This window comes from Rhamphochromis sp. 'chilingali' (assembly GCF_963969265.1).
Source record: "Rhamphochromis sp. 'chilingali' genome assembly, chromosome: 18".
In the NCBI taxonomy this organism is placed as follows: domain Eukaryota; kingdom Metazoa; phylum Chordata; class Actinopteri; order Cichliformes; family Cichlidae; genus Rhamphochromis; species Rhamphochromis sp. 'chilingali'.
This window is the reverse complement of record NC_137945.1, coordinates 22,043,324-22,061,757: the sequence shown is the minus strand read 5'-3', so window position 1 is coordinate 22,061,757 and position 18,434 is coordinate 22,043,324. Positions and strand designations below refer to the sequence as shown.

The 18,434-nt window shown below is 40.8% G+C and overlaps 1 protein-coding gene across 1 annotated transcript in view; it reads right to left on the bottom strand.

The window, feature by feature from the left end:
* The window catches only part of ofcc1 (orofacial cleft 1 candidate 1), a 75,058-nt gene that overhangs the window by 47,786 nt on the left and 8,838 nt on the right, over positions 1-18,434 (bottom strand). The window contains exons 6-14 of the mRNA XM_080865668.1: positions 16,793-17,017; positions 16,367-16,464; positions 14,891-14,977; positions 14,732-14,802; positions 13,363-13,489; positions 8,573-8,815; positions 5,346-5,494; positions 4,922-5,036; positions 3,802-4,099 (exon numbers count right to left, since the gene is read on the bottom strand). Coding sequence (XP_080721794.1) covers positions 3,802-4,099; positions 4,922-5,036; positions 5,346-5,494; positions 8,573-8,815; positions 13,363-13,489; positions 14,732-14,802; positions 14,891-14,977; positions 16,367-16,464; positions 16,793-17,017 — 1,413 coding nt within the window. The remainder of the gene's footprint in view (positions 1-3,801; positions 4,100-4,921; positions 5,037-5,345; positions 5,495-8,572; positions 8,816-13,362; positions 13,490-14,731; positions 14,803-14,890; positions 14,978-16,366; positions 16,465-16,792; positions 17,018-18,434) is intronic.

Sequence of the window (18,434 nt, the reverse complement as noted above, 5' to 3'; positions counted from 1 at the left end):
ATGTAGAAACTTGCATATATGGACAAACATTTTCCAGGGTAGAAATGTAAGAGTCTACCTCACAAAACGCATAACTCAACGCGCCTCTTTTCTTTCTTGCTTACACACAAAAACAGGCCAAGTAAAGAGAAAAGCCCGAGGCCTGTAACACCGTCGAGACCCCATCACTGTGTTACTGGTGAGATGGAACCAGACTGAGATGGCAGTTCTTGTTCACCTAGGCCCTTAATTGCCTGATGACTGGTCCAAATTTACAGAGGAATCGAAGGTTAGCAACTCACGGATTACCCTTGAGTCTGTCAGGCTCTCATGTTGAGGTTGCTATGATACGGTGCAGATTTATTGTTGCTTCACTCAAGTTTTTTTTCTTTCTTTCTTGTAATCCATTGCATTTTAATGACTATCAAACACTGCAGTGCATACTAATGTCTAAATAGTTATGTGCCATTATATCAGGAGTTACCGGTAAATTCTGTAGGTCTTGCAGGTTAAATCTGTCTACATCGCACCTGCTGAATCAAACACAGCCTTCACTTTTCTGGGAATTCACCTTCCATTGTGTTTGTCCCATGCAGTCTGCTTATACTAAAGTAAAGCTTTAAATGTGTGTTTCTGCATACATTTGGAAGTTGGACATTAACGTTGTCGAATTAATCATCAGGAAGTGGCATGCGGCTGATTGAGAGTTTATGATGTAACATCGCGGTTCGAAATGCTGATGACTGGGAGTGGCCTGGAGGGGGGAAAAAACATCCTGAAAGTAAAGGGCAATGCTCCAAAAGAGAGATGAGATGAGGAATCCTCGAAATCACCATCTATGCTCAAGGGGATGGATGTTAAGATGCCTTTGTGGGATAAAATAAATAAATGAGTTCAAAAAAACGAGAGAAAAAAAAGGAAGCAGTGTCATAGTTACAGCAGACTCATCTGCATGCTCACAGTGATCCACTAAAGGCTATCATGAAACAAGATGCTAATCTAATTAGTCATTTGGGTTCAAGTAAACCCATACTAACTGGATCATTCAGTTAATGCGAAAGGTCACTTAACCCATTGTGCCTCCAGCCGATCACTGCGGTAAAAAGCCAAATACACTCCGTTCTGCTTGGACAAGTCAACTGACGTAAATCAGATTATTACCATCCGATAGCTAATAATAATAATATGAAACAGAAACACATTAATGCCCACATAAAATTGTTTTGATTGAAACTCGTCAGAGTTATAATCTTGGTTTGGGATGTCAGGTTTCGTTCCGTATAGACACCTCACCAACGCTGTGTTTCTTCTGTGGGGATTAATTAACTTAAGGCCCAAGGAATGCAATCTTCAAGTCTCACTGTCAAGCTCTGCACTGTGCAGATTATCGCAATGACAAGAGATCTCCATATACTTGTCCTGACTCAGAGACAAATGGGTAATGAGGAAAATCTAGGCGTTACATGCAGAGAGAAAGTGAGCTCCACGCAGAAGACATCAGAAACAGGGAGGCATGAAATAGGAAAGAAATGTCTGAAAACCCTCAGACTTGACTAAAAACTGAGAAGGAGGTGGGGTAGGGGGGTAATTCGTTCCTCTTTTCCTTGCTGAATTGGATTTCCATTTTTGGCTAGGTTAAAGTTGTCCATCCAATCGCTCCATTCAACCTTGACGTATCACCCCATCTGAACACCATAATTCGCTCCAGAGGTAATGCAACATGAACGGATCTGTATGCAAATGAGGCACAAACGTCAGGTCGGCTTAGGGAACGGCGCAGATGAGGTGTTGTGCAGGACACCTTTTGATCTGTTATTTCACTTGCGGATTGGGTTCACTTCCCAAGCAACCTCCTCACCTGTGAGAATGTGCGTGCGCGCGAGTGCGTGTGTGTTGACATCTCTGCCTGCGTGCAAGCCAGAGTTTGAAGCCGTGTGCGGTGAAGAGACCTGGTACCTTTTGCCTTGTGTGGCAGAACATAAATCTCCCATAGTGAGTGCTCCTCTCCCTCCCTCGCTCTCTTTCTTTCTCTCTGGAAAGGCAGTCAGTTCGTTGGGGACACTTCCCTTGTGGGCGTTAGGATCTCTGTGGGGGGTCACAGGTCAGCCAGCGGAGGAAGCGACAAGCTGTGAAATGTAAAAGACCAATTTCTTCCACATGTTTCAGTGCTGGGAGAACACTGCCAAGCTGTCAGCCGGCATCACGTTTAAAATGGGCCAGGGTGCTACCCAGCAGACCTGTCACAACTCATTTGTAATTAAAAAGCCTGTGTGATGTTTAAAGCAGAGCACCCCAGAAACTTTTGAGGACTGTTAAATAAAGATGAGCTGTGCGTGCAAAAAAATAGAAAGAAAGAAAGCGAGAAAAGGAAAAAAAGGCCAGTGTATTAATAACAAAGAAGCTAGCCGGTCGTCTTTGTTGAGGATCAATACCAAATGAGTCTGCACTTGATTTGTGGCAATGGCCAGAATGCTAGATGACTAAAACTAGTATGTTTTTTAAAATAAGGAGATGGACTCTAATATTATCATTATTATTATCAACAAAATCATTAGCCCCAATTAAATGTGGTTATGATTAAATATGTGATTTCAGCATTTTTATCGCTTAGCTCAAACTTTGGACATTGTAAGATTCATACTTATATCACTTCACTCCATTTCAGTAATGAAATGAAGCAAAAACTATATTAACCCGGGCCCTCTACTAATATACCTGGGTTGGACCACCACATAAGCAAGGAAACCATAAAAAAACATTTCTCCTACGTAGCTAAAGGATACCTTAATACCTACGTTGTATGACACAGGATATTATCTCTGCATGCTGTAAAAGGGAAGCAAAGGAGCGCCCATCCCTCACTTAAACATGATTTGCTTGTGTTAAGATTTAAAGAAGTAACTACAGGACACAGGAAGAGGTCACACATACATAAGGGAACACACGAACTCTAAAAGCCTCTCCTTGACTTGAAGCAACAGTAAAGACTGAACCAAGATGAAGTCTCATAACTAAATCTAAAATTTCATCATCTGTTTTATATCTTATCTTCCTAAGGAGAAATCATATAAAATAAAGCTAACCGGATGTTATTGAAATGGTGAGTTGTGGATAAAAAGGCAGATGAAGTTAAGATGGTAATCAGAAATGCATTGCAGCATGTAAGCACCTACTATGTATTGAACTTAAAGAAGGAATTTCAGTCAACTGGCAGAAAATTGCTATATAGCTCTTTTTATAGCTCGAACTCGGTAATTATAAGTTAGTCATCCACAGTGAACCAAAGCCAGACCGCAAAACACAGCAATGTGTGTCTTCCAGGTCATGTAAGCATGTAAAATGTTTGGTTTGGCTCAGCTGGACACAGAATATAAAGAAGAAAATGTGGTTATAAATTCCAAAACCTTTGTTGTGCTAATCATGGCAGCTAGGCTAACCACTGTTCACCGATAGCTAGCTTGATTGGACTTATTTAACCAGCACTTTACATGCCAGGTTTTTGTTTGCTTGCTGAAGTGGTGGTTTTATTTATCTAAATGTCTGTCAACTATCAGGTTCTGCTAATGTTGTGCACGATACTTTGCCTATGCTAACACTAACATTAGAGTCTATATATTTTACACATAATCTAACTGAGAAAACAAATATAATGTCTGTCTGTCAAGCATTCCCCTACCAAACCCTACCCTCAAGCACATTCACCTCAGTGGAGCTTTGCTGTAAGGGAGGCCTGTCATTCTTCTTTTCCCAGTGTTGGTGACATTAGGGTGACATTTTCTCCACACTGTGGCATAGTTGGGAGTTGTAACATCGGAGCCCTACCTGGCAGAGATGAGGAAGAGCAAGCAGAATCAGCTGACAGGTTGAGAGGGGACCCCCGGTGAGAATGTACCACAGAGGGATCTCCCGCTCTGCAGCTGGGGTCTGTACAGGGCTGCTGTTGGGACTGGGGATGAACGAGCTGAGGACAGAGCTGGTGCTGCGATGGGGGCTTGGGCTGGAGTGGCAGCTGGTTCTGGTGGACCTCAGATTGGGGAATGATAGGTTGTTTAGAAGTGGGGATCGATAGAGTGATGCAGTGCTCTGGTCTCCGAGATGCTCCAGGTGGGAGTCTCTTTACCTAAAACACAAGAAACCAGAAGAGGAACAGGCCTGCTTTGCGTGTGTCAGAGGTCTGCATATGTGTTCAGTGAACATTAATAGCTTGTAATAATCAGTAGTTATGTGCATAATGTTCCATTGCATCATCATTGTTTGTGGGAGAACATCTTGCTGTATGAATAACATTACAGGTGTTCAAAACTGCAGGCACAGAGAACTACTAGCATTTGTCAAAGTGTGCAGTAAAACAATTCAATTAAATCTATAAATGTGACAAGAATATTGTGCTTGTTGTTGTGCTGTGCATATGCAGAGATACAAAAAAAATATCCCACAGCAATCAAAGCAACCGTACCAACAGTAATGATAATGCAGTAATACAAACAACATGTCACAGTCAAAGGGACAAATAAAGAAGCAAATCCAAGACAGAGAGCTTTGTTCTGGTTTTTAATTCAATTAAGATGTTTACTAATCTAATCAATGCATCAGCTCTAATGCTTTCAGAATTGCTGGGTAAAGATGTGGTTCTTGTTTGCTCTCTGGGGCCAATTTTCAATTTCTCTGTAAAAGCTTTTTATCGTTGAAAATCCAAAAATCCACCCCCCATCTTTTCAGATCCACCGTTCTGCCCCCTAAACATTCCAAATAAAAGAAGAGGATCAGAGTGAAAAAGACACAAAAAAATGGCACACACAAGCACATGGTTTATAACTGAGACCAAGAAATAAACACGCACATACTGTACCTGCACGCAATTACGAATTTAAATAGAATAATCGAGAGGTTCGCGTCATCAAAACAAACATGTGAACAAGGGGTTTCGTAATTGCACACACACCTGAAAATACAGGTTGCACAGCCAGTGGTCGAGATCAGAGGAGATGAGGGCTTCAATCTTTTTAAACTGGTCCAGCTGTGTGCTGGGCTCGCCCCTGACCAGTGGCGTTTTGAACCTGTGCACATAACAGAAACCTGTCACTGTACAAAGAAATGTTGATGAGAAACACTCATAAAAGTTGCAGGTTGCATTTTTTTGGACTGCAGGTATTTTCTCTGAAAATGAATTACAGCCATCCATTTTCATTACCAGTTATCCTATCTGGGGTAACTGGGGGGGCAGAGAGGCAGGGTGCACATGCTAAAAACTAACACGCTTGAGCTAAAGAACTTGTCTTTGGACTGAGTTAGGGGGAAACTCGCAGAATGACAGAGGGAAACACGTGAAGATCATTTTGCTGTTCATCACAGTGGTTTTGACTCACCTGCCCTCGACCAAACCGAGACTTGGCCCACAAGCAGGAAATGCTGCCCAGGCCAACGCAGAGCTGACGTGACTTCTGTCTCCCGGTGCTGTGATCAGCTGGAAAACCAGCACCATGGAAGGGATGATATTACAGGTGGAAGGTAAGACCTGGATAAACATACAGAGCAATATAAGGAAAGAAGAAAGTTGCTCACAGTTTCAGTCAGCTGAGCGCACATGCCTCCAGGGCGCATGCATTAACGCATGCACACATGCAGACACATCAACAGCAGAGTATCTCATGCTAACTGCCTTTTAATCTACATCCTACACTTGAATCCTCCCGTAACTTATCTGCTGTTTTAGGATCGTTCTAAACTGCCACTCTAACCCATCGAGCTCAGAAAATTGCCTAAAAGGAGATGTCGGCGTGATAAAGACTGCGGCATCAAACACTGCGAAGAGGGCAACTCGAGTTTGCTGTTGTAGAGCGTGAGCTGACAGTTACCGAATTTGTGATTCAGAGAAGCCATCATCAATCAGACTGATAATATCAAGGGTGTCTTGCGCGAAGCAAAAATTGTTAGTGGTTAGCAGTCAATGGAAAACACATACATTCTTATTTACCCAGAGAACGGTGGGTTTGCTTAAAAAATGAACTGACAGTGAGGTGCGTGCGACATCATCCATCACTGGGTGGAAATATTTTATCCCTTTATTAGTTGTAATGGAAAATGCAGAGGACTTGTTTTAACACATAAATCATTTGTATCCCGTTCTCTTCAACCCCCCGCCCCCCCTGTAAATCAGCCTTTGGTATGCACCTGTGAAATGATGGGTAGTAGTGTCTGACTCAGGACATAAATTTATGGAATAATATCAGAGATTATAGATATTGAGGATATTCATATTATTCATTTACTGTAAGAAATGTGACCTGCATAAATAGTCATTTACGTGCACGCGCAGTGCCTTTGTGTAGACACGTGGGCATATGTGCGTATGTGGTGAGAGGTTTGTGAGACTTGATATGCTTCAGAGTTTTTTTCTGCTCCTCTGTTTATGGAGGATCTACTTAAACTATTATAAATATCCAGGTTGACTTTTTTTTTAAAGTGCTGAGGGGAAATTAACGGCTACAGTTGTGCAGTTTACAGTAAACTGATAAAAAGTGATCTTTTAGCAATAAGCACAACACATGACAAAAGATTTAAAAAGTGGAAAAGACAAGAATAAATTCATATACCTCCAAGGATCTTTCCTAATTTTCTTCCTGTCCACTCCCCTCCTCCCCTCTTTAATTAGAATGTGGATCTTTTTTTTTTTCCTTTTTCGGTATAAAACTCTAAAATGAGTCTCGGCCCTTCTCAACTCTTTTCAAGCATTCCCACTCTTCTGCATATCCAAGACATTTCAAAACTAAGCGGCACTGTTTCTGTCTAAATCCAAACCCAGACACACAAAGCAAAGGGTGAATGAAAAAAAGTGGGAGAGAGATATGGAGAAAGAGGAAAGGAAAATAAGCTCCCGGCTTCCTCCTACCATCACTAATTCCTCATTTCCTCTTAGAAGGCACTGCAAGCTCCACTGAAATCGCACGCTATCGTGTGGGCAAGAGGCGAGAGAGACGGAGAGAAAACCAGCTAAGCCAATCCTGGTAGTCTCAGACAAATCTGATCAACGTTCCAACTACTATCAATGAGGACAACAACAACTGGTTTGTCTATAAAGCACAGCTGAGGGCTTGGGGAGGAGAGGAGGGAAGGCAGAGTGACACGAGGCATTTACCATGCTGTACTTAAACCTTTTTCTTTTTCCTCTTTCTTTTTACCTCTGACGCAGAGCCCAGGTTTTGCTTTCAGTTCGTGCCAGATTTTACCCCATCTTTTATGTTTCATGGGAGCTTGTGACAATATTATCAGAATGCTCTAGCTCAGTGAATACACCCACCAGCACGCTGACAGTGTCCACATGTGCTAAATGCTCCAGCTAGGCCTTTAGAGTTGCCATCACAACAGTGAAGAAATGCTTTCTCAGCCTGTATGAGACTCTATGGGATCAAGAGGGACACTGCATTTAGTGGTTTCTGTTTTAAGGTTTTGCTTGTGAATCTTTTGTACCGTGCACACATCACTGAATGAATAAACCAAAGAGTTCTAATCCACTGGTCAATATCGACCATCTATAATAAGTATGTGGGGTTTTTTAAAGATTAGCACAGCTTATATAGAAGATCCGCTCCTTCATATCCAAAGGTTTAGGAAAGGGGTTGTAAAATGTGCATAATTTCATCTAATGTAATCTGCTGTGTTGTTTCAATAAAAGAACCAAACGGGAAAACATATTTAGTCATCTATTATGCAATGGAAATGTAGGCTGACATTTTTAAAAATATGTTTCAAATACATATTTTTGTCAGTTCTGCCTAACTTTTCTATTTTTGCTTTTATATGCCTTGATCCGGCTCAAGCATGTGGCAGATGCTGAAAGACACACAGGAAAGAAACGAAATGCTTCATTCCATTTGTGCTCCATTTTTATTCCAATAAAACATTATTTCTTCTATATGAATGAATAATTGATATTGGATTTGATTTACATGCATGGATTAAATGTCATGTTTGAGAAGTTGTTGTTTTATTCATATAGGGATCCCTAGAGAAAAACCTAGAGGCTGTGTGTGACATATTTTCATACGCTGCCTTTACAGTAATATAACTTCTCATAACCCTTTCAGTGTAGAAACTGCTCCATCTTCACTGCAGCTGATGAAAATAAAGGCAGAAGAAGAAAGAGAAATTCTGAAATAGCACCAGAAATGCAGTGTTGTAGCTTCTGTCATTTTTAGCACGTGCAGCTTTATTGTTTGACCAATTTATAAATATAATTTCTTGCCTCCTCAGTGTCAAAATTGCTTCCCGGTGAAAGATGTATTTTATATTTAGTTCCATTTTTCTTTGAAAAAATAAAAATTTAATTCAAGTTTTCCAATTGTCAACTGCAAAACAAAATTGTACTATATTTATACTATTTCTTAACACTTAATAGTCACAACCAGGGACAGATTGTGTGTATTTTCCCTGATGTGTGTTGTTGTATTATTGTCAACAGAGAAAAGACGTATGACACTAAAATTAAAACTTTTTTGTTGTTGTCAGAGCTCAGTGGATATCACCCCATTAGAGCACACCCCATGCTTTGCCCTGATGCTTAAACACAGCTTATACAAAGTGAAATTGTGGCTACCATGAACAGACTCTGGTTAATGTGGAGGTCAATGTCGTAGAAGCGTCCCCGATGCTCAGTGGGCTCAGTAGACGCTGCCCAAACATGTTGCCCTTTCTTACTGCACCAGGCCAGAGCCGGACCCCCTAGATGGCTGTGAAGTGCCACTCTGACAGTATAGAGACCCCTGGGAAGTCTGTCCCTCGTGGCTCTTAGGCAACGCACACACACCTCCACGGGCTGGGGAGCAGTCCTCTGGTCTGCCTACAAAAAAGTACAGGCTTGATTTTATTATCTTTCTTTATTCGTGGAAACTGTGATTATAAAAATATTTTCTTAGGGAAAATACTGTTATTTAATCAACACCCTTATTGAACCAAGACTTCTGTAACTTTGTAAATAACTGTGAGTGTAAATAAAGTTTGTCAAATTCTATTTGAACAGCTTTTCTCTATACTTAAATATAAATATAAATTATTGTATGCTAAGGAAACTACGGGGCAATTAATAATTATATTAATAGATTTTGCCTGTCAACAGTGTCTTTGACTGCTGAGGATATATGAGACCCCCTGAGGAGTTTGCCAAATGGCATCTTAACGTCTGTATTATTTATCATGTAAGCTAAATATTGTCCTTACTTTAATGCTGGTGGCAACATCATTAGAACAAACAAACAGACAGATGGACAAACAAACTAAAAACCTTCATACGAGTATATCTTTCAAACAAGAATTACATTTTTATCTCTCAAAAAATAAATACTCAGATTACAGGTGTTTCAAATGTGATTCCACTAAAGACAAGCTCAGTAAAGTCACAATCTCCTATCTACATATCTCCATTCAATCCCTCAGCGTTTAAAGCTCAAGGCCTTGCTCAAGGGAATACCAGCATTCCTTGATAACGAAACTAGATTCCCTATTCAGACGACTGGTTTTTTAAAAAACCCCATCCTTGTGTTACTAAGATTATCCCGTTAACCTTCAGGCTACATCATTCCACTTGCAAATGCCTTTGTTTGCTTTGGTGACATGTGCCTTGTTTCAGAGCTTAGGATGAGTAATAGTCTAAGCAGGCTAGACAGTCATTTTTATTTTGTTCTAATGAAACATAATCAGACGACAATGTAGATACTTTTTAGCCTTTTGTGTCCTATGGCATCTGTTGAACAGCAGTGGATGAAAAGTCAATCTAGTTTAAACAGAAACCCCTTAGTCACAATTTATTTACTTTTTTAGCACAAACAGTAAATTTGGCCCATTGCTTGCCTTTGCATGGCAACGTTGTAATAACCTGTACAATGTAATTATGTGCTGTTTCTAAATTTCAATGCAATTCATATTTGAGTTTAGTTTAAGTGTAGGTTAAGATTACAGCAACTCCACTCATGAGTTCATGTTCCATCAGGGGCACTTGCAAGGGAGTCTGGAAAGTATGAGACCCTGTGGAGCATGTGCATGTTGGTGTGTGTGTGATGTGACATCATGCACCATAAGCCACTTTACAGCATTTGCCATTTTGATTTCACACATCAAACAGGAAGCAGCACTGCAGCCACCTGATAGCAATCACAGATCACCACAACCAGCCGGAATATAAGCTTTCTTATGTGCACATGTCATTTTTTAAAAATATATATTTATTTTATTTAACCAGTAACTGCATATTTTATAATTATTTGAAAACCAGCAGGAGAAACTGTCTTATTGGTGATATATATATCAGCCAATATACCACTTTTAAAAAACTAGAAGAAAAGTTGAGCTTATAGTTTGACTCCATCTACTTCTGCTTATTCACATCATAACATCATTTACTGCAGGCTTCTAGCTGGATTGCAACCCCCCCCCCCCCCCCCCCCCCCCCCCCCCACCACCACCACCACACTATATTTCACACATGTTAGTACTTTGTTGCTAAAATGCAAAGATTTAAACACAGAAACTCAGAAACACAGAAAATATTCTGTGTTTCTGTTAATATATTCTCTACTCTTGGCTAGTATTTTTGTGTCATTGCAGGGGTGTTATATTAAGAACAGCATTGTGAGTACATGGCCATTGCAACCAAATCTATATGACGTTGGCAAAAATGGCTGAATGTTAATATCTCCAAAAGTTGATTCTGTTCATCTCGACGTAATGTTTTTGATGTTCATCCAGATGAACAGAATCAACTTTTGGAGATTTACTTACCTGGATGATTGAGCATGCATCAAGATGAATGTTAATATGTAAATAATACTCACCCTGATTAGTGTATTAATGGTCAAAAGTGACCATGCCAACAATATACCGCTGCAAATACAGAATATTATGTGATTAATTGTCTTTTGATATTGAAATAATTATGCATTAACATCAAGATTTTACTGTTTATCTACCAACCTATAGCATAGGATGGCACAAAATTTGGTCCTTACTTTGCTAAGTTGTCGGGTAATACAACTTTATAGTTATGTTACCATGAGACTACTGATACATTGCTATAATATTAACTACTTGTAACCTATCTGTAAGCTGCCATCTGAAGTTTTAAGCAGCTCTCCTGACCTAATCCTGCTGCCAGATGAAGGTAAATAAATCCACAATACAATTCGCACAGTGATACTCAACATATCATCCTATCCTATCCTAAATAAGTGTTGACATGATCTAAGGTCCAACTTCTAATTCCTATTTATTTTATGTGCTCAAATTTACACCATGTTAACCAGTCGCCAGGGGCAAATTCTGAATGCTTGGCAATTAAAGACCTCAGTTCCAATCAATGATATAGCATCACTCAGGGGCTAGTGTCTATACTCATATGCACGCACTTTCACACAGTGCTGTTTGTACCTGAGATTGTTCCCTGCTATTTCATAGTCACGCACCACACACGTTCACCTAGCAAGGGCTGGTGATCCCCATTGCTCTGCCAGGCAATGCAGGGGTGTGTGTGCTGAGCCCTGCAGTAATGCCCCGCAATCTCCCCTCTGTGAGCATCTTTGCATACCAAAACAACTAAAACAATTTAGGCAGAAGCGAAATTAGTATAATTGGTGGCAAAGCCGTTTAGCCCACACATCTCACATTTGGGAGGAGGGGATGAAGACCTCCAAACCCCCACACTGGAACGAGATGTATGCATGCAGACAAGAAAGGAAGAGGAGGAGGAGGAGAAAGGAGCATAAAGAAGCACTGGAATAAAAAATAATAACGTCATACCGGTGTCCAATTTGTAAGCATTGTTATTATCAAGCCCACATGCTTGCACAGGCATCACAGGAGTCAGTCGAGACAGCAAGGTGAAGGTAAAAGGTGAAGTGAGCCAATTTTCCATATCAGAGGTGGTTTGTTTGCCCCAAGCTTGAGTTGTGCCTAAAGTGCCATAACATTACAGCACTCCTACAGATGAGATCAAAGGCTCCAGCGAGGGATCCTCCGTGGTTTTGCTGGCAAGCGGCCGTCCTTTCACTGAAATATCTTTTCAGGGCTTTCCACACATTGACTGATCACACAAAATGCACTCTTAATAGAGACAGGAAATGCCACATACAAAAACTTCCTTTCTTTCTAAGTATGGGCTAATATTCAGAGATTAAGCTTTCTCGTTAATTATTTTCATTTTAATTAGTATATCTTAATTAACAATGAACATTTACCCTTAAAATTTTTTGGCTTTGGAATGAAGGAGGGGGGGTGAAGAAAGGAGAGAATAAATATGACAATCTTTTTGGGACCTCCGGGCAGGATTACTGATGCAGGCTGCCTTAGTTATTAAACACGTTCTAAATTAAATGCCTCCATGAATTTTGCACAGAAATATATTTTCATAGTTTTGCATGCCAAATGTGACATTTTATATTTCAGATTCATCTCGCTGCAGTGATTTTAGGGAAATGTCATATAAACAAAGATTTTGTCATTTACCAAAGGAAATTACTATGCATGGCAGGTTTGGCCATTGCTTTCTCTTCTTTCTCTCTTTCCCTCTCCCTCTTTTGCCCCCTATTCTGCCTGTGCTAGTTGTTTCAAGTCAGCAAGCCATAAAAAATCTTTATCTCAGTGAAACACAGCAATTTGGGAGATAATCGAATGGTGACTGGGGGGCACAAACGCCAGTCTGAGGAATTATACCACAATCTCCCCTGCATTTACAACCTTCCTCAAAGCCAGTTGTCACCCTGGAAGGAAAGCCCCCGACTGAAGATTCATTACATCTTTAAGCCAGCACGGTGGCATGGCAGCCTCATCCCCAGATGCAACACAACAGCACACTCCTCCCACAGCTGGTGATGCTACCACTAAAGCTGCAGTCCCCTTCTCTCTCTTTCCTACTCGGTTATCTTTTCTCTCCTCTAACTCTGTTCCCCCCTTTTTCTTCTCTAAAGGCTCCCTTTTCCTCCTACTTATTTTGCAAAAACCAAAGACACCATCCCCACAGAAAAAAGATTCTTTATATGCTACGTAAAAATACATTGTGTCAATATATAGTGATATTGTGACTACATATTTAGCACGCTGTATAAGGAAAACTGTTTTAGTCAGCGCTGTATTGCAAATATATTTGCGCAGGCGTGTGCACATACAGGAGCAAAATTTGAAAATCTAGAAAATAAAGGATTTTTTTTTGGATACTCTAACAGGTTACAGGATTTCACAAAATTACATCATTCACTTTTGTTTTTTGTGGTTATTTGTAAACACTTCAGGATCAATATCTTCTCCTGCGAGACCACCCTTTTACAGATTAAGGGTATGTCACTTCCTGTTTACATGCTTTCTGTCCTCGGTGAATGTGTGGCTCGCTCTAACAGATCTTACCTGCCACAGGGGCCGTGATGCTGCAGAGGAGGATTCTGGGAGCTCTGTCATCTGGCTGTATTTGGCCATCGCTTCTTCTTGGCCTTCCCCCAACGCTCTGAGTGACGGGCTTTCGATGTCGCGGCTGCTACGTGCACAAACACACACTTGTATGCGATGCGCACAAACACAAGAGGCTAACCCTGTTAACAGCCACCTGCATTTTGGACCCTCTGTTGTTCCACTCTGTAGCCAACAGCGGCTCAATCTAATAACACCACAACAAAACACTTTCCACTGTCTCTCGCTCTCTCTGTCTTTCTCTCCCCCTCCTCTTTTTCTTCTCTCTGCCTTTCAATCTTATCAGTGGTAATGTAATAAGCGGTTGCTTCGCTCTGTCTCCTCGCCACCTCTCTTAATTCCTCAAAATAAAGCAATATCACAAGGGCCCTGGCCTGCCTGTGACTGGGGATAAGATGCTTGTAAAAGGGAGGATAATTCAGCAAATAAATGCTGCGCATCAAAGGCGAGCACTCTTTCTTTTCTTTCTCTCCTTCACTCCCTCCTCTCTGTTTGCCTATCAAAAGTATTACATGTGCTTTCATCAGTTCACAACAAGGCACAATGTGCTTCCTAATGCAATTACTCAACCTCCATTAAATTAGAAACAGTGGAAACAAATGAATTACACATTTGTTACAAAAACCACAAGTCAGCTCTGTGTCTCTGCTCTTTAATTTTTTTCTTTCACAGGCATAGAGAGAGAGAGAGAGAGAGAGAGAGAGAGAAAGTGAAATAATTTCTCATTCAATTTCAGGCAGATGTAGCCCTAGGTGATGCATAGAAAGTCTCCCATGTCTAATAGCCACCCACCATTGATATCAGAGGGAATTTACAGGGTTCAAGGCTGTCGAGAGGAGGTCATCTCGCTAAACTCCAAACCACATTCATCTGACAGGGCTGGTGTCCGACTGCCACCCACCCATAATACAACCCGGTGCGAGACGAGATGCTGATGTGTACAGTGGTGTCTTGATTTTATCGTGTCAGCTGGCGCGGTAGTCCGTAATTACTTAAAACTTAAACATGCTAAGCTGATTGCCTTTGGGGCTCTCGCTTCAAGATGTGATGTGTGATCTCTGAATAAAGCGGATGGACCAAGAATTGATGCACCTCCGAGCCCAGTGACATGGACAGATTTCTGTGCCCCGGAGCCATAGTACCCACAACGCAATGTCTGCCGACAAGAGAAGTCATGCGGGGGACACATGAATTACATTCCTTCCCGAACGTCAGTGGGAATACAAATGCTTTCAACACAATTAATGATTACAGTCATGTGACATAAATTTTACATATGGAAAGAAATATGAAATGGGCTGGACTTTACCACGGAAGCAGTGTGTTCATCATGGGTTGTGGTCTCACTGCCTCATCGCTGTCTCTTTGTGAACCGGGCTCCTTTAATTTAAAGTGGATATGTTGTGTTCTCATATGTAGCAAAACAGCAACATCTCTGCTCTGCACTATACAATACATGATCATTTACCTTAAAATCACCAGTGAAGAAAGCCATTAGTCTTTTCTTTCTCTTTGCCCACTCGCTTCTCTTCGGGGGTCCATTCTGAGCCACTTGCTGAAAACATGTTCAAAATCACATGCACGCGTTCTTTTGGGTGCAGCTTTGTGAAACAGTGCAGTGCACCATAATGGCAGAATTAAGCACAAGGAGCAACTGTAATGCAATCTGCAAGCAATCGATACCGAGCCAGACCCTAAAGACATGTAGCGTTTGATGAGTATTTCTGCCGGTTTTACATTCAGTCAGCACATTCACACTCCCCATTCAGACACATTGACACTGCTAAGTGACAATGTCTCGCACTGCAGCGGCTTTGTGCGGCAGAATAGAGAAAGAAGAAAAACGCTATTATTTTTAAAATAGATGTGAAATCTCTGGTGGATAATGTGCTTTCAATGGGAGGTGGGAGTGGAAACAGTAGGAGAGCGCATACATATTATTGTCGAATAAGATAACACCGATCCCACTACTGATACAGTACACAGTAGATGCCGCTGATTATCCAGTGAGGAAAGATGAGTCAACTGTTGCTGTGACTTCGGAGTGACAGTAAGTCATTGTTGGGTATTTTGTTTCCCGGTTACATTTACTTTCTATTCATGTAACTTGATACTCTCTCTCCTCTCTTTTCAAATGGGATTAGAACTAAAAATACAGTGGATGGAAGTCCTGCATTCCTGTGTTTACATATGCATTAATGTGTTTCTTTGGAACCTAGATTTGCCTACACAATGAGAACCTGCTGTTCTTCTATCCACTCCCATTTCTCTTCTGTCTGATCGAATGCAAACACTTGTTTTGAAAGAAGCTTCAGATCTTAAAGCTAGTTCAGAAAATCCTCAGTTGGAAAATGAAAAGTAGTCGTGATCTTTTATTTTTTTCCAGAAAAGACCGTGAGACTTGTAAAGCACCGAGGAAATTCAGCTTCTGTTAGAGACAAATATGCATAATAATGCACAACAAAGTGGAAAGAGAGAAGAAGAGAGTCTACATAAATCAAATAAATTAATGGTTTGAGCTTATCATATGTAGAATAGAATATCGATTTAAAATCCATGTTCTAATTTTGAGTCAAGGATGAATGAGTAATCTAACCCCTGAAGTACCTTGAATGCCCGCTGTTCAAAAGAAACATGAGTGCATTCAGCTGAGACCATCTTCCAAGAAAATGAAATGGATTGAGAAGGGGGGGGGGGGGGGGGAAGGTTTGGGACAACATAGAAAAGAAGAAAAATAGAAAATGAGAAGAAGAAAATTAAGCCAAGGAAGTTACTCACTTTGCAAACAGGCATGTGAAGAGACAAAAAACAGATAGACGTACATGCACACATGCACAGACTCTATGTCCATTAGCCAAGCCACTGGTACACAGTATAATGGACATGGCTGATGTGCTGGTGAATATGGGATGATGACACAGATATTCCTCTTTGTAGCGCTGACCTGCTGCAGTGAAAGGCTGCCAAGCATGATCATGTCAGGCCGCGCACGCTCCTTCAGCTGCTGGGTGTAGTGGGGGATCACCTCCTCAGCTGTCCTCACTGCAAGAAATATTACAGAGGCAGCAAAAGCATTCTAATATTTAACAAAACTACAAGATTACCAAAGCATGCATGATTCTTTGAATATTATGTCAAGTCTCCCATTGCATCATTGATCCAATCATGCAACCCTGAATTGAATTAATTAATTTTGCAATGCTGAAATAATATCATGTTACTTTTAACTTTGATTTTATGAGACATTTTCTGCTCTCCAATATATATTTGTTTTAATCAGATAATCCATTTAATTTAGTGCAATAAAATAGTACTATGTATATATGTATAGGATCAATCAACATTAAAACGAATAAAAGGATAGCATTACTTTTTACAGTGCTCTCTCTGCCCATTACCATCCTCCCTGCTTCGAGTCCAGCCTCTCCTCCCAGCTCAGTACTACCCTCAGCCTGGGTTTTGGCAATGGTATGGGCCTGGGAGGGCCTGGAGCCCGAGGCATCACCACCACTGTGGAGCAGCAGTCGCCGCTGAAGCACCAGATCACCCGCCTTCACCTCCAACACCTCCTCATCCCTGGAGGCTAGCAGCGTACCTGGAGAGATTCGCATCAGTGGGCATGTGCAGACACACGCACAACCAGACATACACAAACACACACACATACGCACACGGATTTCCACTCGTAAACACTGGAACATGCATTCACATACTGATGGATGAGCATATTTAGCACATCCAGAAACAGGCACAAACTGATAGATATGTGTATGTTTGCAAACAGTATGATGTACTGAAGTGGAAGTTTGTACAAAAACACAATGGTGAACAGTCAAAAAGCATCATGTTCAATTCACACATCCACATGTTTGGCTTAAAACTATACTGAGGCAGGACTTTGTTTAGAGAAGGAACAAAAAAGAAATGCTGAATCCTATAATGTTAGTTTTTTATTATAAGAGGTGTACAAAAATATATATTTTTAGTTAGTTTAAAAAAAATAGGATGAATCAATGAATATAGCACATTTCATCAAATTGCTCTATTTCAGTAAAAGGCATTCTACAGGCTAGGCTAATCTAACATGCCCAGACTGAAATGGGACCAAGCCTCTAAACTGAAAAAAACATATGCAAAGTAGTTTTAAGTTAGTAACCTAAAAATCATTACTGAATGGAGAGAGGCATTGTTTGCAGTAGCTTATCATGCTCGCTGTTTCTGTTTCAGTTTTGCTGTGCTGGCTCATTGGTAGAAATGTGATGTATTCTTCAACAATCTCTATATTCAACGTGTGCAGTCCAACGTGTGCAAGAGCCAAATCTGTTAAAACTGCTTAATGCTTTTCACATAGAGGCTGATAGCGACGCCTAACGCCTTACAGAAAACCAGAATACCAGTTTTGTGGTCTTTCATCTCCAAGCCAAAGCAAAGGAATTCATCAAGATAAAAAAGAAGAAGAGCTGAAGATCCAAGGCAGACAGACAAGACTTCTCCAGGATTTTTTTTTCTTAAAAAAGGAAAGAAAAAAAGCTCCAACACTGGCCACTGTCCATTTCATTAATGTTTTGTTTTATTCAGGTTCTTTCTTGTGAAATGTGTATGGTGCTTTGTGACAGGCTGTAAAAGCCAAAACAAAAGCCTGAGAAGCAGTCACAAAATGTCAGGATCAGGACTGACATACTCTGAGCCCTCTGCAAAGAACACTTGAAGCCTACACCGGTGGGAGGCATCCATACAACTGCATAAGGTCATTGTCTTGAAGTCTATTGTAGCTCAGTAAAGTGCTAACTGGCAGTAGTGTTGGACAGTACAGAAGTACAAGCTCTCTCTCTCTCTGTTTCCCTGTCTCTCTTTCCTTCCCTTTCTCTCAGCCTATTGCATGAAGCAACTCTTAATCCAAGATCCTCTTTACTTTCTCTGTGGGATTTCATGAACATTCCAAAACAATGGATGGGGTTGCTAATCTCGGTGGTACAGCTAAATCCAAAACAATAGGAAATAATACAAGCCTG